The sequence below is a fragment of the Pholcus phalangioides genome, unplaced genomic scaffold (assembly GCF_987345545.1).
Source record: "Pholcus phalangioides strain wild (caught in Gottingen) unplaced genomic scaffold, Ppha-v1.0 ptg000024l_1, whole genome shotgun sequence".
NCBI classification, from domain to species: domain Eukaryota; kingdom Metazoa; phylum Arthropoda; class Arachnida; order Araneae; family Pholcidae; genus Pholcus; species Pholcus phalangioides.
In genome coordinates this window covers 14452941-14477537 of record NW_028301616.1, presented here as the reverse complement: position 1 = coordinate 14477537, position 24597 = coordinate 14452941, and the positions used below count along the sequence as shown (strand labels likewise).

Sequence of the window (24597 nt, the reverse complement as noted above, 5' to 3'; positions counted from 1 at the left end):
GAAGAATCTTTTTTTTGTTTCTGATTCAATAAATATAACGCCTAATACAGTGGTGCTTAAGTGGGCATCCACACACACTTTGGGGAGTCTTTGGAGAGGTTCCAAGTGGGTCTAAGAGGTTGGATGAGTAAAAAATTCATTGTTTTTACATAATTATGTGCTGAAATATTATTCCGTAATAAGAGCTCATCTCACTGGCACAAAGAATCTGTGGAACACAAAAAGTTAGGATCCCCTGATCTAATGCTAGTAACTAAGAAAGAAATACTCAAAAAAGTAGCCAAATGAATTAGTAAAAAGCAATGACTTTTTTAATAAAGGAGTGTTGGTCATGTTCTTTCTCAGAAAGAAAACTACATATACATATATATATTTATTACTATGCAACAGATAATTCAAAACAAAAAACCGAATGACAAAAATAAAATATGGCAAAACTAATTAGGCAACATGTTATAAAACCCTCTTATATACAAACTTAGTTATGGCGAGGTTAAAGACCCCCCACATCCAAATCAGGATTTGTGTAGGGTGCAACCAAGCCCTGTGGAAACATGTGATGTTGGATAAAGTTTTCAGATCTACATTTCTTTCATATGATTATCACCATGCATTTTCTGAAAGACAACTGAGCACCAGCAATTCTACCTTCCAAAAAACTTTCACCATTTCCGTTTTTTCCTTTCTTTTAACATTCGTTGCTCCAAGTCCAGCCTTGGAATAGAGAAAAAAAAACCCTATAAAATGATGATTGGGGGAATGAAAATATGCATATAGACATTGAAAAAAAGTGCTTTCATACCCATCACCATGCACAACATTCTACTCAAGTTGACATTAAAAAAGAAGAAAGCATATTCTGTCCACTATTTTTAATAGTAATGCTCCATTTTTGAATAGAGTAGTGAAATGTGACATTACATAGATATTATCTGATAATTTCCACAGATCTACCTACACAGCAGATAGATATCAATAAGGCCTGAAAACACACACCTAATCCTTTGTTCAAAGAAGGTAGTGGTTGATGGTGTGCAAACTGTTCTTACTCATTTTTGGTTCTTAAAATGTGGTAAAACCATTAAATGAAGAGAAATATTACTTTCACCTCGATGCAATACAAAAATCATAACTTGGCTAGACAGCTGGTCAATACACAGATAAAGATTAAGGGAACTCTTTTTGCATCGAGCACTGTTTTTACATCGATCAGTCTCAAGATCAGAGGAGCAAACTCAAAGAAAACACTGGGAGTTGGGCAATAGGGTTGCTAGATTCCTGTATATACAGGAATCAAGGGCATCTTCAAGAGAATGGGGCAAGTGGTGGATTGCATCGTAATAGAGCCCGGATTATTTTGGCCTTTTTTAGCATTAATGCATATAAATGCATAAAATCAAAGAATTTTCAGTATAAGTGCATATTTTTGAAGGTTTATTTAAGCTCACTTAATTTTTTTTTATAATTTTTCAAATAAATATTGTTCATAACATTGATTTTTTTCCCGCAGGAGAAATTTAGTGAATTAATACATATTTATAAAGAATTTTACGAATATTAACTGTTTTATTGTAAGACTATTTCTAGAGACACATCACAATATAAATTTTTTTTAGAAATAGTGTCGAAATTCTTTTGTACTGGCATTTTCGTTATTGAGCAGCTACAACAAACTGAAAAGTAAAAAGGGCCTGAATAAAAAATATGTAGAAGTTATTTGCATAAGCGGTATATATTTTTTGTAAATGAATACATATGCACAAAGAAATAGAAAAGATTCATTTTAAAAACACATCTGCTTTTTTTTTGCATGGTAATGTTTTTTTGCATATTTTCTCATTTTTTGTACATGTTTTGAAATTTGACTTTTTAAAGATTTCTAGTGCGTATTCTAGGGTGTTTAATGCATATTTTGGCATTTTAAGTGCATTATTTGTTTTATAGCATTTGTAAGTGCATATTTTTGCATTTTTAGGTGCATATTTGCACCTAAAAATGCAAAATTTACCATTTATGCATTTAATGCATAAATTTTTAGTGCATATAATCCGGGCTCTAGTCATGAATTATTTGGGGTACTCAAGTACCCAAAGCCCCGGGGTTCCAGTGCCCATGCTCCAGACGTCTCATATGCCAACTGACTTATCACCATTTAATTGGATCATTTTTTTGCCAAAAAAAAGAATTCAAAAATGTACGGGTAGTTTTATTTGAAATTGTATTGCATCTAATATTGGTCATTCTAATAAATAAAAGTCCACTTCAACATTGGGATTTTACAGTTGTGTTAACCTATCAAATCCTATAATTTAATACTGCATATAAAACATTTCTAGTTCAGAATAATTTTAGTGAGAACCTTTTCGCTAGATATTTTATAATTAAAAAATTTAAATGACTAAATACTTTTTTTTGGATAAATAGAACCTTACACAGTCGAGTCTCTATGTAAAAAAGCCAATTTGTTCAAAAAAATATTTTTTTTTCTACAAAGAAAACAAATGAGTTTTACACAAAGATTTCAATGAATTAATGAAAATGAAGCACTCTAATAAAGACTTTGTTAAATAGAAACTCCACTGTGGTTAAACAAAATGACCTAAAAAATAAAAACAATGCCATGCAAGATTACCACTACCTCACAGACATATTTTGCAGTTTATAGCCATGCTTCCCAAGCAAAATTCGCATGCAAACAAACTGTCTGCATAACCTACCATCTTACATTTCAGCTTATCTAATATTTTTGATGTCACAAGCCTAAGTTCCAAACTACGAATCCAGCAACTTCTCATCGAATCTTGGAAAAAATAAATGTTAAGCAAAAAATAGAAAAAATTTACATTAAAATACAATAAATTGTATCATCTCAATCTGAATGCTTATATCAATGTAGACAAAACTGTAGAAATGTCAGAACTTTGTAATAGCTTACAGAAATGACAATTACAAAGCAAGTTTTTCAGAAATAAAATTTAGTGGATCAACTTTCATATCGTCATATAGTAAATGTATAATATAACAATGGATAGATGCTATTATAAAAGCAATTTATCTAGGCAAAACTTTGAGTACAATAAAATTTTGTGTCTTTTTTATTAAAACATATAGATTAAAAATTTGTCAAAGAATGAAAATGCTTCCAGTGTTATATGTTGACTTCATTCAATTCATACTCATTGTATCCTTTCATCACTTTGCTTATCATCTATGATTGAATCAGATGAATAAGTTTCTTCCTTCTCCCAAACCAGGGTTGGTAAAAAAAACAGGTTTATTTTGGTTTAAATAGCATTAACATTAAAAACAATAAAATTTCTGAAAAATCATTCAAACTTCTAATAATTAATTAAAATAAAATGTTTATTAATGTAATTAACACTATTCCCATATTAATTAATCTACAAATATTTCTTACATTTTAAAAAAAATCCACTTTTGCAATTTAGTTATTTTTTTCCTTAACTCAATGAATTTGTTTGAAAATTCTTAACGTTATTATTAACCATATAATATAAAGGTTTTTTATCCAGTTACTTTCAGTATGCTTAATTAGTAAGCTATTTTGCAAAAACTGCAATAAGAATTAGGTGAATATAATGTATTTAATGAAGCATAAATAATGCAGATTAATTAGCAATGATTTATGATATACAGGGTGATTATAACTAAAGTTCTGATTTCAAGACACTTTAAAAACCATTGTCAGAATGACTTCAAAATTTACATGAATATTCCAGAAGCAATGGAATTTTAAATGGCAAAGGGGAAAAAATATTTAAAAATGTAAAATTAACAGCACTGTACTCATCCAACACATGGGAAATTTGCTTGCAGAATGGAAATGACAGCCAGTCAAAACAAAATGATAACTTAATTAACATTGCGCAATTTCATAATTCATGGAAACATTACAAAAATGAAGTAATTGAACAAATAAAACTACAACTAAAATGTTAAATATGTTGTCCACTGTGTTCTGGCTATGAGGTGAAAGCACAAAAATGTTTGTTCAACAACAGATCAGATTATGCCATGGTCATGATGTGTATGTGCTTGCAATTCACCAGTTTGCAATTCGACCACTGTTCATAACATTTTGAGGTTACCCCCCCCCCCCCTTGTGGGAAGACGAGACATGGCATCTTAAAAAAAAGTAATCTCATTAGGCACTGAGTGTGTTTTTTTTTAACTTATCCGCTAAAATTATTTGATTGCAATTATAATCTTTTTATTCAATACTGTTTTTTCCTTGTTAGTGACATTTAAATAAAATTCCTTTCACATACCAAGATTTTTATTACATTATGCTTATAATAATTGACAAAGGGGGTATTAATTTCTTTTTTGTGATGGAATTTTTTTGTTGTAATGATATTTGACAATAAAATTTTTTTTGTGCATATACTTGATGCAATTTGATACCTAAATAACCTACAGAAACTTAAACTCCAGCTACAATAAGGCAAGAAAAATAACCTGTAATTTTTTTTTCATGTTTGACAATATTGTCTACTGTTAATTTGATGCATAAAGCAATACTTTTTAATTGATGTAAATATTTAAACACAATGCATTATCTAAAAGAAAAAAAAATTGAAAAAAAAACAACTTATTCTGAGAGAATGAGATCTTTAAAACTTACAATTTCACTTTTTCTGGTATGCACACATCATTTATGGGAACGAGTGTGGACAACTCATTAAGATCGTAAACAAATTTCAGTTTTCGACTGAACTTTGAACTGAAAAACAAAAAATTAGATGAAAAATTTCATTTGTATAAATAATTTCAATGTCACTGAATTCTATGATTATATGGGGGGAGGGGACCAGTGAGAAGAGGGGATGTTTTAACCTGCTCTCACTTGGTCCATGTCAGGGCTATCACCAGAATAACTGGAAAAAGGTCATTTGAGGAGAGGTCAAAAAAGGGGTTTTTCTAACAGTGAGACCTACCTCTATAAGGAAGCATGAGAACCTTTAGATTTTGGAAACTTTTCGGTGATAATTTATTTTTGAACTGTATCTTGATAAACATAGGGCATGGAGAAAGAGCATGCTGATTTTGTAGCTCAAGGTTGGGGGGGGGGGGGTCAACAACAGCAAAAAGTTTGAGAACCCTCAGATTATGAACTTAGTTGGATTTTTTTTGCGAGACTGTCACTGAGACTTTTTCGTTCTTAATTATAGACTTAGAAGCACAAAGTTCTGTTTATTATTTCTTGGGCAGGAGAACAGCAGGAACATGAGTTCCACAACAAAAACACCAGCAGAAACTGTCACAACATTTTAAGAGACTGTTAAAAAAGAAGCTGTGAGCTAAAAAAAGATTTATGCATTATTTACTTGATCAAAAGCTATTGATGTCATTTGAAGGCAAACAGCATATGCTTTAACAAGCAGATAGGTAAAAAACTTCAATGTGATAATGTTTGACTATTGTCTAACACTCCGCAAATTGGAAGCAAGATTGGTTTTCTGTAGCCCATGTGTCAATAGATTTTTTTATCAAAAAAATACAGAACTTGATAGGAGCATGTTGTTTTTTATCTGCCATCAAGAAAATAATAAGGCTGAAAAACAGATGCTCACACACACACAAAAATTCACATTGGCATTATAGGCTTTGGCTAATGCACTTCATTATTACATTTTAACTGATGTGAAAAATGGCTAATATCAAGAATATACGCTATATTTAAGACCTTATGAAAAACATATCAAAAAAAAAAAACTTATAGAAGAAGAGTAGGTGAACTTTGCCTAATAATACTTCGAAAAAAGTCACCAATAAACATTACAAACCTAATAAAAGGCCTTGTCATGATTACTATGGTTTTCAACCAAAACGTTGGGTGCACAAGGTACAATCCTTTCAAATTCTTCCTCAGTCTGAAAAAAATAAAATTAACATTATCCAGAACACTCATTCCAGCACAAATATTTAGAAGTAATTTAACTATTTTATGAAACTGCCCCAATCAATATTTCTTATTTAAGAGTAAAAGATGACAAAGAAACAAACCTTCTATCTATCATGAGGTAACATCGTTTCAGCCAACCGAAACTTGGCATGCTCCCTCTCTCAGTGGCCCCATGTAGATATACAAGAATATAACTTTCGGCAACTAGATGGTCCAGCGTACTCAAAACATACCTTGTATTAAACGTGAAAGATAGTCATATAAAAAAAAAACATAAATGGTACAAAAATTCTCCATTCATTCCTAAAAAATTTAACTTTGACATTAAAAAAACATTGACTTACAGAAATAAATTATCCATAACATAGTCGTAGTCTTTTCTACTTCTGTTTGGCAGGAAACATGCAGAAAATATTATGATTGCATTTCTCGTATTTCCTTCATATCCTAACAAAAATTTTCTGCTAAGTTTCTAATCTTTTCAAACAAACAACAAAAATTGCAAAAAAACTTAAATTCAAGTAATTTAGGAATTTATCTGATGTACATATGTATTGTACCATAAATTCCAGTAATAAAGCAATGACTCACATAGCTTTCAAAACTAATTTCTGAAATAAACCCACATGTTCTCATATGCCGAACGAGCAAGCTAGACCACTACATGACAAAAGCAAGGAACCTCTTTCCTTAGAGTTTGTATACACTGAATAAGACCTTACATGGACTGTAACACCTAACTCAGCCAACAACTCACAATTACTGTCTAGAGATAAGTCACCATCTGGTGGTAGTGTCAGTAATTGAATTTGTTTTCCTGAATTTATCTTCTCATCAGACAGTTGTAAAAACCTTCATATGAACAGCAGAGAGTGGCATCATCTTCAGATAATTTTTGACTGGTTAGGCTGATTCAAAACCATATCTTACACAAAATTTTTTTTGACCTTCTAACTTCTCAAGGGATTCCAAAAATAATCATTATCCAAAAACCATCTTTATTCCAGGATAGTTTTTAATGTTTAATCAGTAATACTAAAATTAAATATTATCATCTCTTTTTCAATTCCAAATTTTTCCTATTTTTCACATGCAAAAACTTCATTTAAAAAAAACTCTACAAATTTTTTACCGATTCCTAAATTTTTGAAATAGAGAGGTTCTTATATAAATAACAAACAAATTTTCTGGAATATAATATGGGTGCATAAAATTAGTTACGCTTCAGCCTAAAATCAACATCCAGAACTGGTTGTATTATATAGCATACCACCATGGGAAAGCACTTTCTTATATGGGTCTATGACTCTCATGTCGATTTTCCTCTCCTCTTCATTAACAATGATTGTCTTCCAACTTCGTTCTTCTTCAAGTTCTTCTGCAGCAGAAATCTCTGCTATTGGCTCACTCATAGATGACTTTATTCCAGCGGCTTAAATAGAAAAAAAAAGTGTCTATAGGGATACCACTCAAAAAATTATAAAAAATAAGGACGGGAGAGGTTACTCCCCTTAGACAATAAATGATCATAGCATAATATATAAAAAACCCTAAGAATTTTTTTATTTAAAAATAATTTTTTTTTATACAGCAGTATTTGGCCATTGGAAAAGGTTGACTCGAGCCAAAGCAAAATGACAAAAATCAATTGGCAACAAAAACTATTTCTAGCCAAAACAGCGTACTAGCAATCACAGACAGTGCCATCTTAATGCATGGGCCCACCCAGGCACGGCCAGGGGCCTCAAGAGAAGAGGGGGCCCCACAAAAATTAAATCTGGTTGAAATTTTCTAGAATTAACCAGGTGGGGGCCTCAAAAAAAATCACTTGGCCCGGGGGCCCATGATGCTCTTAAGACGGCCCTGATCACAGATAATTATTTTCTGTCTCTTCTCACAATATATTACATTCTTTTTCTTCGAGGAATCTTCCAAAGCTCAGTCTGTCAACTCTCTTCCTCAATAAACAGCAAATTATGAAGACAAGTTTCATAAGAATGACGTTCCTTCGAGATCACTTCCAAAAGCACAGAATTTGTAAATTACAGGGTCCAAGTAATAAGTTTGAATAAAACAGCTTCATAATGAGTACAAAAAATTTCTGCATACAAAAAATGAGTACAAAAAAAATCATACACATATCTGAATTTTCAAGTTCCTCTGGCGTTTCTGTGTCATCATCATCAGCAAGAACATCATCTTCATCTGCTGGAGAGAAGACATCCGTATCACTTTTGTTGCTCAATGAAGATAAGCTCTTCTGATCATCATTCACAGAATCTGACTGAAGATCTGTCATGTGAACTGAAATTTTTTTCCTTGCAGAACCAATAGAATCTGTATCTTTGCCAGCTTCAGTTAAAATTAAAAAAACATGAAAAATTTATGAATAAACAAAAATTTTCTTTACGAAAAAACTTTTTTTCAACATCAGATACTTCTGAAAAAATTTCAGTGTGCAATTCCTTTCTAAATTACAGTGATATGTAAGTCTTAGAAGCTTAATTCACTCTTCAGTAGGTACCAAAAATTATGAAAATATTATAGCAAATAAAAAAATTGCATTGCTAATTAAACATTCCCAATTTAAAATAATGGAGATACCATTAAAATTTGTTTGCATTATGTTATTGATACTCATATAAAAATAAATCAGCATCATGCATTACAGTATTATTTTACATCAAAAACCTTTTAAAAAAATTACCTCCTATGTTTTTTATTTTATCCAAATAAGGGGTTTCAACAGCAGATACAAGATCAGAATCAAAGTTTTCCTGGAAAAAAAAATACCTATATAAACATGTTTTTTTACTTCAGAAACATGAATGAAAAATCAGAGGAGACAAACACACATAAACTTACTTTAGATGACATAGATATCTCCAGCAAGCTTGTATGACTTGGGCTATCTGGGACATCGAGTGTTTCAGCTTGATAAATGCCAATCAAACTATCATGAGACTCCAGATTTTGAAGATCATTATTCAAGTCATTCAAACTTTAAAAAAAAATTCAAATATTGAAAGTACTTTTATACAATTTAATTCCACAACTTTAAAATTTTGATCAACTTTGGAGCATTAGAAAAATCACAAACATAATATTTTCATACCTTGCATGTTCAGAGGTTAGCAATTCTGCACCTACAGATCATGAAAAATTTTCTCTTGTACATTTCATTTATTACACAGGCAAAAAAAAAAACAATTATTAGCATTCATAAATTTTTGGAAAAAAATTGACTCACAGTGAATTGCATTTGGTGCTATGAGATACTATTACTAAAACATAGGAGATACATTGCCACACACATGAACCTTGCAAACATCTCTGGGGAACTACTTTCAATGAATAGGTGAATGCAGGAAAGTTTCTCACGGCCCTTACATATTTATGAGATTTACAATTATTTATTTTATTTATTTACAATAACCCAGAAAGCATGAAATACACTTACATGGGAAAAGTAATAATTAATCCTGGACGGATTATGCTGATCCCTTGGGAATACATGATCATGTATTTATATTTAAAATAATAAAATAATGAATAAATGAAAATAATTCGAAATAATAGCCAGAAGGAAAAGCACTTTGTATACGGAGTCAAACTGAAATTCTCAATAGTGGAAGCAAATCTTGCATAGGAGACGCATACAAGTTCTGATGGTAGAATATTCGATATATTCTCGCCACATGGCATCTAAATCCATGGAAAAGCAATCTCTTCTTGCTGTTGGTATTTTTATTTGGAAGCGATGACTCCGTAGGTTAACTTGTCTGTCTATAAATCTTTCAAATTTTACAAGTCTGGTGACAGTGATGATTTGGGGATGTCATACTGCCAAGAGAAGTGTAAAGATAGCGCAAGAATCGAGATTTCTCTCTCTAAAAGGTTTATTTTTTCCTATATAGTAGCGCCACCTCTGCAGAACTGAGTTTGGTGAATTTTAGTTGGAAGACGAGGACTTAAGGTTGCTCTCTCTATTTAGCTTTATGATTGCATATTAGAAATACACGAAATCCCATGTTCAAGAAGTGCTGCCACCTACCTTCCATATTGGAAGTGAAAGGTGTGGATACCTGAATTTTCACGTTTATGTAAGTATATAAGTTATGTAAGCTACGAGATGCTACTAAACGACACATGCACCTCGCAAACATTTCTCTCAGGAACTTTTACCAAATTGGTGCATGTCTGAAAATGTTTTGTGCGAGTATTGTGAGCGGGTCCTAGCATATTTATGATGTCAGAGTTATATGAGTGTTTCGTGTTCACTGTGAACTGTAGAAGTGCTGTCAACTGTATTCCATACTCTAGCAACGAGATACCGGACAACAATATTGTTACACATACCTATATACTTTTCATCACATCAATGTCAATGATGTCATGTACTGTTACTTGTATGTGTTAGATATATCAATTGCCAGTGTATGGAATGATGCTCTTATGATCACCTGACAAAGTGAAGAAAATGAGTTTGCAACATCAGCTCATCCTATGTTTGTTGGATATGAAAGTAATCTTTTTTTAAATCATTAGATAAAGAAGTTTATCAACATTTGTCACAATGAAAGCTCTAAATATTGATTTATCATCACCATTTGCAAATGAGCAGCCCTACTTCAGGTAAATATTATAATGTTAGAAAATAAAACCGTATCCAAATGTTTAATTTAATTAGTTCACAGAAAACATTTTCCAAAAATTTTATACAGTAATATCTTTACCAAAAATTACTTCTATTCATATAAGTGTAATCACATAATACAATTTAACTTGGCTTTGTAGTATCAGGATTAGTGAGCACAAGTGCTTTCTACCTAAGAGCTACATAGTAAGGGCATTTCATCTCTTTGCAAACTCTTTTCTTTCCAAATGCTTTGTTTGGCTCAGATGGGTGTGATCTCAGAGCTACTGCGTGACATCACTTCTCAAACACTTTGTATCAGACAACATCAGAGCAAAGTGATATGCTGTATTGAAGAGGATTATTTTAAATTTTAGATACTTATTTTACTGTTTCAAGTGAGTAATCTTTCATTTATGGTGGTTTTTTAAGTGTCACAGGTATGTGTTGTGTTTTTAGAACTTTTTTTTTTGTGATTCTTGTGAAGATAAGCGATAAACAAATATGAGTTGTTGTACGATTGTAACGTGCAAGAATTATACTGGGAGGGCAAAGAAACTTGGGATACTTCAGTTACTTATACTTTTTCAAAGACCCAAAGACTCACAAAATATGTGCGTCCAAATATACGAGGCTCAATCAAGTAAACTGTAAGCACATTTATGTTTGACTCGTGGATAAAAACATTATCCTTTGGAGGATTAACAGTGGCGTCTGAGACATGGGAAAAAAACAATTAATAGCTTCAAAAGATTTTTTAAATCTTTTCATAGTGAACATGAGATATTCAACCACCAAAAAGGTATTGAGAAGCTTGTTATGAAAATTATTAAATAATCATTATCTATCATGTACTATGCCATTTTTCGCCTGTAAATAATCATTTTTTCAATTCTCTATAAACGTTACTACATTGATATCAAATTTGGCAAATCTGGTGATAGCTATGATTTGGGGATGTCATATTGCCAAGAGAAGTGTAAAGATATTGTGAGAATCATCAAGATTTTTCTCAAGGGTTTATTTTTCCCTATATAGTAGTGCCATCTTCTCCACAGAACTATGAGTTTGCTGAATGTTAGTTGGAAGACGAAGACTTAATGTCACTCTCTCTATTTAGCATGTTTTACTGAAATCTGTGCTTGTGAATACGTGTAATAGCTGTTTCGTAAAACAAATCTGTGTTGTCCGTGAAATTGCTTCATGCTTTGCCATCTCGAGTGCTTGTCAGAGACATTATGCAAAACAATTTGGTGTCGAAAGTGAGAATCACACAGGGCATCTCGAGACCGTTACTAAGAACCACACACAAGAGCATCCAATTTTCACAAGCACAGATGCTCACAGGACGAGATCTTTGGCTGCCAGATGACCTGCTGTTTGGGCGACCACCAGATTCTCCCCTTCCACTGAAAGAATATGTCAAGGTACTCCAGGACTTGAAGCAAATCCCCAGAGACATCATCAGCTACGAGAAGATGAACAACTGCTATGATGGGAAGGCCACGTCTCACCACTTTAAGGAGGGAGACTATGCCTGGCTCTGGAACCCGAAGTGCCACAAAGGACTGTGCCCAAAACTTCAGACATTGTGGGAAGGACCCTACAGGGTCATGAAGAAACTAAACGATGTTGTAGCTTGGATTCAAAGGAGACCATCATCTAAGCATGAAGTAGTCCATTCCAACAGGCTAGCTCCTTACCATAGTGAGTGACAAAGTGCGCCCCGCCGACTTAAGAACTGATTTGCCAGGACAGACAATTCTGAAGGAGAGGGTAATATTATAAAAATTATATAAATAGCCATTACTTATCTTGCATTGTAATTTTCTGCTTGTAAATTATCAATACAATTCCCTGTAAATCTTGCCAAATTAACAAACTTGGCAAGTCTGGCGATAGCAATGTCATATTGCCAGAGAAGTGTAAAGATATCGCGAGAATCATCTAGATCTTTCTGGAAGGTTTATTTTTATCTATATAGTGATGCCACCTCCGTGAAACTATAAGTTTATTGAATTTTAGTTAGAAGACGAGGACTTATTTGTAGGTTGCTCTCTCTGTTTATCATGTTTTGTCAAAATCGCTGCTTGCGAATATGTGTAACAGTTGTTCTGTAAAATAAATCTGCATTGTCCATGAAATTACTTCATGCTTTGCTATCTCGAGTGCTAATCAGATATATTATTCGTAACAAGTTGAAAGAGAAAGTTACGAAGGATTTCTCTCATGTATGCTCACAAGTTATACAAATTTATTCAAGGATAAGGACTTTTATAAGAATTAAAAGTTTGAATAGGGATAAAAAGTCAATTAGGAAAGATAAAAAAAACTTAGAAATGAATTATTATTATTATTACTGTTTTTTGAAATTAACATTCGAAATAACAACTTCAAACATTTTACATTAGGATTTTTTTTCACATTTGCTCCCATTGTTTTTATGTTGCAGTTGCATTGTTAATAATGAAGTTAACACTTCTAAAACCTACACATAATTGAAATGAAAATAAAAAATTATAGAAAGTTTGAAAGATAACTAAAATTATGTCTCGAGTTGGCTTTCAATCAATCCAATAAAAATTATTTGACGTACGTGATTCAACCGAAAAATGAACCCAAGAAAAATATTCTTAGGGGAAGGTATCTCATAAGCAAATGCAAAATTTCTTATTTTAAATGTTGAAATTGTTGAACAAAACAAGCCAATAAATATACAAATACTAATGACAATCACCAAAAAGATAATTTTGGAAAGAATTCAATAAAATGGGCAGTACAGCGATTGCAAATTATTGTAATCAGCAGGGTAGCGAAGCGGCGCACTCTCAGTTCTGCAAGCAATGACGTCAGTGCCTCACAAGACAGCCCTTATTATATAGTCGTTTTTATTTGGGAGACAGGGCTGGATAAATATCCAAAAATTTACATGCCTAGTTGTTGATTGGCAGTTTATGGCTTGATTTGAGAGACAAAAGGTTAATTCCATTCAATATATTGAAGAAAAACAGATGCTTTATAGTAATAAATATGGATTCCCCCCATGCAAGATATGTTCCATAAGAACTAACAGTAAAATAAAATAAACAAGAAATATAGGTACAGCAAAAAAGTAATTTATTTTTCAAAATATCTTCTCTCAGATGATATCAATGTTCCCTTTGTTCAACCCAATCTTCAAAGCAAGCAGAGAAAGGTTTTTATGGAAAATGCTTCAGTGAACCGTACACAGCTGAAATTTCTATCAGTTCACAACACTTTCTCAATATGTGTAATGGCAAACTTTTCAAAATTGAAACATAATATGTAAAAGCAATATTAAAATCATGCCACAATCCCCTTACAGTCTGCATCTTGCACCATACGACTTCTGGCTGTTTCCAACATTGAAGGAGAAGCTCTGTGGGAGAATTATTAGTTATTTCAGTGTGTAGGATTCACTGATGCAGCTTTAAGAAAAAGCCTTCTCTACCTGCTTTGAAAACTGAATTGAACGATGGGACTACTGCATATCATCTAAAGGAAGATTTTTTTATAAAAAATAAATTATGTACCTATATTGTGAATCTATACTTCATTTTTTATAGTTTTACTCTTAGGTCTTATGGAACGCACCTCGTATTTTCAGTCACTCACCTATGCTTAAAAAATAATTTTAATAATCACTGCAGTTAGGTAAATCCTAGGTTCAACAACATAGTGGCAGGACATTTATTTTTAACTTTTCTCCTGTACCAGTCAAAACATAGCACACCTCTCAGAAAAAATGTTTTGACCTCCAAAAGGGAAAATACTTTCCTCCTAAGCTTAGAATAAATTGTTATTAAAAGAAAAGAGAGAAAGAGAGATGAACATTGCAGAATAAAATATTTTTATTGAGATAACACAATACCACTAATGAAAAAGCCAGAACATCAATACAATTGATGTGTTTTAATGCAAAAAGAAAAGTTATTCACCTTGTTGATGTAAAAATTGACGCACAGCAGGAAGAACAAATTTTCTACTAAGAGTAACATTTTTCTGCTCGAACGAAACAAAATTTGGTGTTGAGGAACCTGAAGATTCTAATTCCAAGCTTGGATCTTTCAAACTTTCCAAGAAGTCACACAACTGTGAAATAATAAAATTTGTACAGGGAAGCATGCCAATGCTCATTAAAATTCACTGTATATAATAAACATACTGATGTACATGCAAAATTTTAATTTAATTAAGTAAAACGTATGAATTTCACAATTGCTTAATATATACAGGGTGTCCTGTAAATGCTAGCATGACCTTATTTCATCAACCATCGGTCATAGAGGTATGATTCCAATTTAAAAAATACTCACAGGCGTTCAAAAATTACCCTGCATCAGTTTTGAGAGTGCAATTGTGTGTGTAACAAAATAAAAGAATTAAATTTTTATACGGTCCCCCTGTGCTCCAACTTCCAATTAGAAAGTTCTTGCCGTCTCTCCTGATGTCAACAAAACAATGCTTTAATTTTCTTCATATAGAAATTTAAGGAAAATAATTACAAATGTGGGTATAAAAATTAAAAATTTAATCAAAATCTTATGTAATGAAAAATATGTGTATATGTTTTATATCTTTTCTTTACCATGTTCAATTCATCACTGGACAACCTGTGGTAAAGTAAGCTAAGTTTAACCTAAGGTAAAACACATTTAAGATCATGGATAATGAATTCTATAGAATACCAACTTTTTTGGTAGATCTTTAAGCAATCTATTTAGTTTTGCACTCAAAGATTTTCATATAGATGGCAGTGCAACAACCAAGGTCTATCAAGTAGTAAATATAAGCTAAGGATCAGAAAATATTCATCCAGATTTGAAGAAAAACACTTATGTATTCTCTACTGGTAAAATACGACTTAAAATAAAACGATGAAAGAAATTGATAAAGCAAAGAGAATTTGATATCTTAAATTTCTCAAGATGGGCCAATTTAGAAAAGCCAAAACTAGAAATGTTGAATGCCTTCCAGAAAAAAGAAACCATTATCAAATGCAGCAATTTACTGTAGCAAGATATTTGCAGATAAAATCAAGCAGAACTCAAATGAAAGGGAAAAATATGTTTCATTGAAAATTTCATTATGCATATACGTTCAAAAATTAGTTATTCATTATGAGCAATCAACATAAGAGAAGCAGAATAAAATCTAATGGACATGAAAAAGCTATATAATTATAGAGAAGGGGTCATCCATACTGTATTTATGATGTAGATATTAGAAGATAAAAAATTAGTACTTACATTTTTCAGCAACTCTTCATCATCACAGAACAAAGCAATTTCCCTTTGGATAGATTTACTATCTTCACTGATTTGGGAGCCCATCAAAACCACAGCCTTATAATTATTATCACAGGAGAATTTGGTAAGTGTTGTTGCAATCGAAGCACCATTTTCAATGTTCTTTAAAAAAATAGTTGAAACATAAGTTTTTTAAAGACTAATAAATATTACAAAAATATAAATAAACTGTGAAGAAATAAGATCAATTACTTTTTGCTATCATACCCACAAAATATGAAATAAGACTGCAAACACTATCTTTTATCTAGAACACTAGTTAATTCAATACTAAATGTTATTTATATTCTCAAGAAAATGTCTTACCTTACCAGTGTAATTTAACAAATTTGAAGCTTCAATTCAAGAAAGGGAAAACAATTTATCAATCATGAGTGATTTTTTGCAAGTTTTACAAGAAAGATCATGCACATTCAAACTTTTCAATAGTTAGTATGACTGAAGAGAAGACAAATTATTATAAGAGCTAATTAACAGCAAATAAATCATGAAGAGCAATGTTTAACCTGTTTAGCCTTTTAATGGCCAATGTCCCCGATAGGGAAGATTGGTTTTATAAATTGAAAAAAAAAATTGTGTTCATGAAAGCACATGATTTTTTTTCTGAAGGTGTGAGATTCTAAACTTAATTTACATAACTAAAACTTCATTCATTTCAGCACTTGTGTTATAAATTTAAAATTTTTTAATCACCTATTTTTAAGGAAAAATAAAATTTAATTTTTTTGGTTTTAATTTTAATGTTGTTTCTACGGACATAGGCAAGTCCAGAAAGCATACAGGAAATTTTTTTTTCATGCATTTCCTGGTTAATATCTCTAAATTAATAGATCAGGAGGATATAAAAGGAAAAAAAATCAAGAAAATAAATCCAAATCTGAATTTGGACAGTAAAAGGCGTTAAACATGCATATAATAATGGATGAGATGAGAATTTTACGAAGTCTAAAGGTCTATTCATACACATCCATAATGGCTTGTCTCCGTCTCATGTCAGTTCGGAAAAATATTCTTTCCTCTACTACACTTATTAGCAGTAATAGGAAGAAGAATTTTTTTCGAACTGATGTGATGCAGAGTAGAGCCATGACTAATGTGTGTGTATAGACCTTAACTACGCTTGAAATTAAATCAATGAGTGACCATACTTTTTAACAAAAATTTGAACTCTTGAATTTTTTTAATGCATAAAAATGATTAACAAACAAAAAAATGATGAAAAATAACAGAAAATAATTAATGCTGTGTCGGTTTCGATTAAGAATACTTTGCTCTGATCTTGATTCATAGCAGAAACAAACTTCCAGCAACTAAATTTATTTTCAATTTTCAGCAACTCCAACTAAGCTGAAAAATCTCAGTTTCAATTGATATAGAATTAGCTATACCCAAAACCATAATAATAAAGTGAGCAAAAATTCATCACTAACCTTCAAAAGCATAGGAATGGAAGATATAGCAATGGATGATGACCCATGGGAAACAACTTTGAGATCCTTCTGAAGTAATTCCCGAGGTGAATAACCTGTCAATAGAAAGTTCTTTTAAGATTGAATGGACTTATAACAGACATAACTCATAAACACTTGATTACAAATTGTTTTTCATTGGCTCTAACAATGTCAGACTTTGTTTAAAAAAAATTTATTTTAAGGGCTAACAGTCAACAGAAAGCTAAAATTATAAAACTAGACCTAATATCTTGTATAAAAAAAAGAATTATGATCTTAATCAAAACATCCCTTTTAATTTTTTTTACCTGTGTAGACCTATTCTTTTTATGTGTGGGCATGACAATATAGCAAGTAGTGATATGGAGATTTTTTGAGTGATTGGGAGAGACATGGTCACTTGCATTCAGAAGTTAAAACAAATATGCTGATTCAATATTTTATATAACTCAAGGTTTTATCAATATCAATAATCAAAGTTTTCATGTCATAAATAAAGTTTTATACCTGAAACATCAAATTTGGCCTTCTGTAAGTTTTGAAAAACCTCCTCGCGATCTACCCCAGGCAACAAACCTTCAAGTTTGGACACCATTTCTTTGTCTTTTTCAGTACATCTTTTTGCTTTTTCATTCAAACATACAGTGTCCAACAAAATGGTACCTGAACAAGAAATCTAAAAGTTATATTAACACATTTTTCTTCATGAGAACAAAGGTTATATTATTACAACCTTTGTTCAAGTTATAAAAAAAAACATGTAAAAATGTTCACACAAATTCATATATACACTTGCTTTGTAAATGCAATCCACAATCTATACAAATCTGCAGTCATAAATCTAACTCGTATCTCAGGGTCAGTGGAACATAAGTCCAAAAATCTGATTTCAGAAGCACTTTTTTCAGCATTGAGCTCAATAGGAGTCACCACAGTGCTTCACAATTAAACGCTCAAATTTCTTGACGCTGCACATGCATCAAACTGCCAGATAGACTCATATGGAAGGTATTCTATAATCAGACTTTAGTTCAGCAAAAGATGAGCGTCAAATTGCAAAGCACTATTGTATAATAGTTTAAATCCTTTCTTTCTGTACCTAGAAACATTTGAGCTTGATGCTCCATACCATTGGTAAAAAACATATAATTGAACAATAATTTAACTGTATATAAAATCCTGAAAATGTTTGTTATTTCTGTAGTTATACAAACGGATCGAACATTCAATTAAATGAATATAAACTTACCATATAATAACATTGCGATTTGTGAATCTGTTAATGGATGATTTGCTGTTAATAACTTCTGGGCAATCAGGGTACAACATGAACCCACTGGCTCTATTTCATGAGGTATGCTAAAACCAAACAATAAAATGATGTTTTCACAAATAGCAAAAGAAAAGACACATGCAAGTAAACATCAAGAAGAAATTTTATTTGGACAATTTGATTACTTTTTTGGGCTGATAAGTTATGGCCTAAAATTGAGAAAAGAACTAGACTGCTGTCTGCAGCAGGAATTTTCAATGGACAGCGGAGATTGAAAGTAAAAAAAAAAGAATATTTAATTTTAATAGGAATATCTTTCTTTTTGATATTGGGAAATGCCGATGCTTGCTTCAGTCAGACTTTTTTTTTTTGGATGATCTCATGGTTCAAGTGAAAGAATATCTATCAAATATAAATTATATATATATATAATATTATAAAGAAAAATATTATAAATATATATATATAATACTATATAGAAAATATTATATAGAAAATATTATATAGAAAATATTATATAGAAAGACTATTTCATACTAGATATGGCTATTTTTTAAAAGAAATGCAGTGTCTTCAAAACAAATATCCTGAATCCCTTTCCAGATAGGGTGATATGGCACTGATAATTTTTCACATTGAACTAACTTAACAAATTCGATATGATTGCCTTAGCAAGTCCCAAAACGTATAATTTGCATCTTATATAATGTTTTAAAAAAAATCAGACACTTCATTCAATTTACAAAAGGTAGGATACAAACATGGACAGGACATTCAAAATACAAATTGGCTATAATAAATATGGACATAACATAAAAACTAAATAATGAATCATTTTATATAATGCAACCTCAGAGAGAAATCTGGGTGGCATAAAACTATTTTTCACAAAATATGCATGAACCTAAATAATTTACAGCTAACGTGAACCAATTTGTTCTGACCTTTCAATTTTATCTGGATTTTCAACTGCATGGTGATCAATTATTTGCACCACCAAAGGGTCCAAGAATGAATCCTCATTGGATAACACATTATGGTCCACCAGAACAACTTTTAATCTATTTTCGTCCACAAATTTCTAAAAACATAAAAAATATTTTTATTGAATTCATAGACGATTGTCACATGACATTTACAAATCATACGAAGTGAAAAATAACATATCTTTCATTTAAAAAAGCAATTGACAAGAAGTCCATTGACTATAATTGCAATTGTTGGAAATTCAAAGAACAAAAATAAACAGAAATCACCCAAGACCAGGACTTAACAAGTTTTCCCACTGAAGAAAAAAGATTTATTACATGTTTGATGCAGTGGAACATCAAAGATAGCACAGAAACATAAATTTTCATACTTGATAAAATATTAAAAAAAAGTTAAAATCCGTGTTATTGCACAAAATATCAAATTCAAAAATAATCTCTGCATAGTCTCTCCCGCATATTATTTTATATTTATTTTCAATTCTTATCTCTAAGTAAACTCGTGATTTTGAAAACAAAGAATTTGGTTCAATTTTAAAAATTATTGATGTGGCTGAAAACTCCACCAAACAATTTCCCTATTTCCCCTGTGAAACAATTATTTTTATCATTAATTTCTATGAGGATCATCCTGTGCTTGTCCCTCTAAGTGATACTGATTATGAGTTGCACCTATGTGAAAAGCCTCAAAGGATTTTTACTGAATTCTTATATATAAAAAAAATAAGACTAAAAAGATAAGGTTTTTTTTGCTAAAGATAAAGTGTGATTTTCTGGGCTAATTATTATTTCCCAGCACTATTTCTCGCTAAGGACAATTTATAAACAACATTTCGTAGCTCCAACTCTAGAGAATGAGAATTTGGGAGGTTTTCAAGTGGATCCAAATTCTGCGCAAAAATAAACATAAATTGGGATTGTTTAGAAACAATTCATTAATAAAAGTAAAATTGTAGGGATTTTCCCATGTAGAAATGTGACATCATGCAAGTAATCACCGATTAGCACAAAGTCAATCATCACCAACCAGTAGGTTCATTATTTGTCATCACTACTCTAAAAACAAATCTTGTCAACAAAAAAAATCATCATTGGGCCCAAAACAGAACATATGGTCAAAGCAGATACAAATCTCAATAATTTCCGATGTCGAAAGATAAATTTTTTTCCCCCCAAAAATAAAATATTTTTTTGTGATTCGACAAAATGGCGACAATTTACATTATGCTTGTGACCATTTCAGGTATACAAGTGACAGCAACAGTTTTTTTTCCGGGTGAATTCTTTGGGAATAATTTTTTCCTCAAAAGTAGGAATATTTTACAATCATGGTCGAAATTCAGGCGATATAAGAATTGTGCAAGAGATGGAGTAGAAATTTAGGAGACTCGACAGCTATGACATTTGATTTCACAAAAAATTGAAGAAATGTTTAGTGAGAATCTGAGATGTCCCATATTAATCATCCCAATTTAACAAATTTTTCAACATTGGAAAAAAAAAAAGGTCACCTTGATGGAATGCCCACTCGATGCACACATTTCTATCGCATCCGATTAAATTTTTCCCGTAAAAGGGTTTTAACAACATTCACCCTCGGTTAAAATGACAAGAACTTGATATCATTATAAACGAGTTTGGCTGTAATTGTACAGATGATTGAAGCAAAGGAAAACAAACCTTCATATTGATATCTTCTTTACATATGACATCATCAAGATTCAAACACGTTTCCAGGAAAAATGCAACTTCTGTATGGAGTTTTAAGTTTTCTCTTTTAACATTCAGAACAGGAAGAACCAACTCTTGATGATTAGACTGAAATTACACGAAGGAATTAATGAATTTAAAGCTCAAAATAAATAAATATAGCTTATAATTTCAATGAGAATAATTCTGTTTAAATAATTTTAGAAACTCACTTCACTCAAATGAAATGCAAGAACTAAGGAAGAAACGGCAGAATCTAAATCGCAAGATTCATTTCCAAGCACAATAGTTACACTTTCATCTTCTTTTATTATTTTCTAGAAGAAAAATAAATACGGAAACTAAATAATGCAATAATTTTTTTTTAATTATTTACCACTAAAAGCTTCTCCATATGCATTTCAATGTTCCGTAAAAATGTTGTAATACATATTTATATACTGTGAAACCTGTGTAAAACAGAAGCTTGAGACTGAAATTATTTTCCATTCCAGACAGGTTTTCGTTTTATAGAGGTGCACATAAAAATACACAGTGATTTATTTCTATAATTTACAAAACTTTAGTTTTGAGAACATTACGCCAACTTCTATAAACCAACGACTGTTTTTTTCAAGTTTGCTGTTTCAAATAACTATACATCTGAAATTTCATATTTAATGCACTAATAGTTAGTTCAATATAAAACGTTCTCCTGAACAGCAATAGAATGACCACTTATTTTTGTCAAAAATGAAATTTTTTTAATACAGTGAAAACCTTGATATAATATTCTGCGGATCAAGAAAAAATATCGTTGTAGAGGGATTATCGTTATGTGTAATCAAATTTATGCTGTTGTCATCTTTTCTACATTGGCACTGTTAATACCACCAGAAAATGTACTTTTATGTATTTATTTGCCACAAGAAATTGAATCAATGAATTTATTATAAAAATTCATTAAGATGCATTGCCCCTGTAAAGAAATTTACTGCATTGCACTTTCATGTCTTACACAGAAAGTAGCAATACCAATAACTTCCTTTAGCTTTCAGTGATTTTTTAATGCAAAATATTAATATTATCAGATAAGTGATAAAGTTAAATGTGAATTCAAAACGATTTTAAACAAAATATAAAAAAATATTATTATAACAGTTTCAAAAATCTTCTAAAAATATCGTTATTGAAGGATTTGTCATAGTGAAGGATATCGTTCTACCAAGTATCGTTGTAGCAAAGATTCCACTGTATTTAAAATAAAAATTGAGGTGAATTTCATACCTTTTTAAAACAACGGACAATGAGATCAACAACCAATAACGTTTGTGAAAGAAAGATTCTACATTTGCTACATTTTTGTGTTCAAATTCGATATGTGTTTCTTGTTGCTGGTGGCCATCTATACACTGGTCAAAAATCTCTACAGCAGCCAAAACACGGTATCGATAAATTCGTGAGCAGTAATTCAGTCTCTCGAAATTAGGAGTGTTTCCAACAAAAGTCACCTTTTCCATCATAAATGAAATACTAAACAATCTTGCACTAAATTTTGAATAGCAAATCTCTGCTTCCTCTCAAGCCAGACACCCCAGAACCAGTTCAGATAGATAATAAGCATTCATTGTTTTTCCAAGAATTGAAAGAGTTTGCCTAACAAAAGGGGGGGGGGGAATCAGAACGACATAACTTTCCTCACATCCAAAGGACAAAAATTCTTTCAGTTTTAGCAGGTTTTGTATCTACAAATAGACTAAATATGCCTTCTGCTTCTGAATTAGACAGTTTCTTTCTTAAAAAGATTTCCTATGATTGAAAAAGCATAAATCATTCGCAAGACTATATATTTGTTCCGTTTAAGACAAGTTTTCGTCTCGTACAGTGTCCATCTTAGACAGGTTTCACTGCATAAATATCTATAATATATATCTATGCATATATGTATATAACATATATGGTGTCTATTAGTCAGAAACATAAACATACAAGATGTTTATAGAACACGAAAACACATCAAGCTTTTAGTAGCATAAAAGAAATTTGAGAACTTTTACATGTAACATTTTACACAAAGAACAACGATATATGAATGCTGAATGGGCACATGGCCAGCCTCCTAGCTCTGGAAGCTATTGCTGTTAAGAGCTAGGAGGCTGCTCATGCATGGCCGAGTTCAACATTCATATATGCTTCAACGAAAGGGGTTCTCAAACAGCGTGCAGCAGTGTGCCAAAAACCTTCGTCTGGGCACCGTGGAGTGGTTTCGGCCCTGAAAAAGGTTTCGAAGCAAACTTTGTTAAACTACTGTGTGGAGCCAGAGATAAACATTGATTAGGGGAAAAAATGCCACAAATGGAAGAAGTTTGAGAACCCCTGCTCTAAGGAAAGAAAATGTCAGTCCTCTGAAGCGTAATGATAAAGCACTCGCTCCGACTGTGAGAAGTTGGTGGTTCAGTTGCCTGTAGAGGCATGTGAATTCTCTTTCTAAATTTCCTATTCATCTCTGCTTGGATCCAATCTTTCCTACTTAGCAGGAATTTTTTAACCAGGTTTTTTGTCGCCAATATTTAAGTTTTTTATATTTATTTATCATTATGGGGAGACCTATGCGGGCCCCCCCCATCCTTTCTACATACGCCTCTAGACACAATAATAGCAAACAAATACATATTGAACTGAATCAAAATTTGAATTTTCAATCTTTGTTGCATTCCTCACAGTAAGCAAAGATTAAATACTTTTAAATAAGTTTTACTTTTTACATTAATTTGGTTATTTGACAACTCAGTGACTTACAAAAATATTCAACTCGAGCAATAAAACTTCACAAATGCATCGTAAGCGAGAGGCTCGGTATAAATTACGGAATTAGTTCGTAAATTATTCCCCCCCCCCCCATCAACGATACCCCCCAAAATTCATTCGGTAAACAAAAATGTGAACATAAATTCATTAAAAAAAAAATAATTTTAAATATGAATATCCGGATAATTTCATGACGTTGGCGGAAGTTTTAACGCCCACGTAGAGGTAATGAAATCGACTTGGAGACAAAAAATACTCTCTCAATTTACCAGTTTTTTTTTGCAGTCACGAAGATATGACTCCATTTTGAAAGCAGGAGTGCGAGCTTTTTCAGCTAATAATGCCCCGAATATTAACACTTTAATAACGCAATAAACTAATGTAAAAGCCGTATCAATAATAAATACACACAATTTTTGATTTCGCGTATTTTGCTTTTGACAAGAGGTTCAAGTTACATTTGAGGCACATAAACTTAGTAAAGCGTTTTTATCC

At 31.6% G+C, this 24597-nt stretch overlaps 1 protein-coding gene across 2 annotated transcripts; it reads right to left on the bottom strand.

The window, feature by feature from the left end:
• Window positions 1–286: 286 nt before the first annotated feature.
• Window positions 287–24569, bottom strand: LOC149068805 (uncharacterized). 2 transcript variants are annotated; one of them, XR_016195107.1, is made up of 20 exons: window positions 24372–24569; window positions 21528–21632; window positions 21286–21423; window positions 19561–19697; window positions 18593–18702; window positions 17851–18006; window positions 17323–17417; window positions 15833–15994; window positions 14522–14675; window positions 9042–9072; window positions 8792–8927; window positions 8634–8703; window positions 8063–8278; window positions 7197–7358; window positions 6271–6373; window positions 6028–6159; window positions 5808–5894; window positions 4646–4744; window positions 2718–2800; window positions 287–714 (listed from the first exon to the last, which is right to left on the bottom strand). XR_016195107.1 is itself a non-coding variant. In XM_089250454.1 (19 exons), the coding sequence occupies exons 1-19, from the start codon at window positions 24405–24407 to the stop codon at window positions 663–665; spliced, it is 2181 nt and encodes a 726-aa protein (XP_089106580.1). In that variant the 5' UTR covers window positions 24408–24551; the 3' UTR covers window positions 292–662. The 2 variants fall into 2 exon arrangements, 1 of the variants encoding a protein (XP_089106580.1); XM_089250454.1 differs by lacking the exon at window positions 2718–2800 and having other exon boundaries at window positions 292–714; window positions 24372–24551.
• Window positions 24570–24597: the final 28 nt, after the last annotated feature.

What these genes read in the sequence shown, in the direction of transcription:
- LOC149068805 (XM_089250454.1), bottom strand. Translation starts at nt 24,407, where the DNA reads ATGGAGTCATATCTTCGTGACTGCAAAAAAAAACTG. An exon ending in AATCGCAATGTTATTATATG is followed by an intron (nt 18,007 to 18,592) that starts GTAAGTTTATAT and finishes TTTCTTGTTCAG; the next exon opens with GTACCATTTTGTTGGACACT. An exon ending in ACTTGAAAATTCAGATATGT is followed by an intron (nt 7,359 to 8,062) that starts GTATGATTTTTT and finishes TTTCTATTTAAG; the next exon opens with CCGCTGGAATAAAGTCATCT.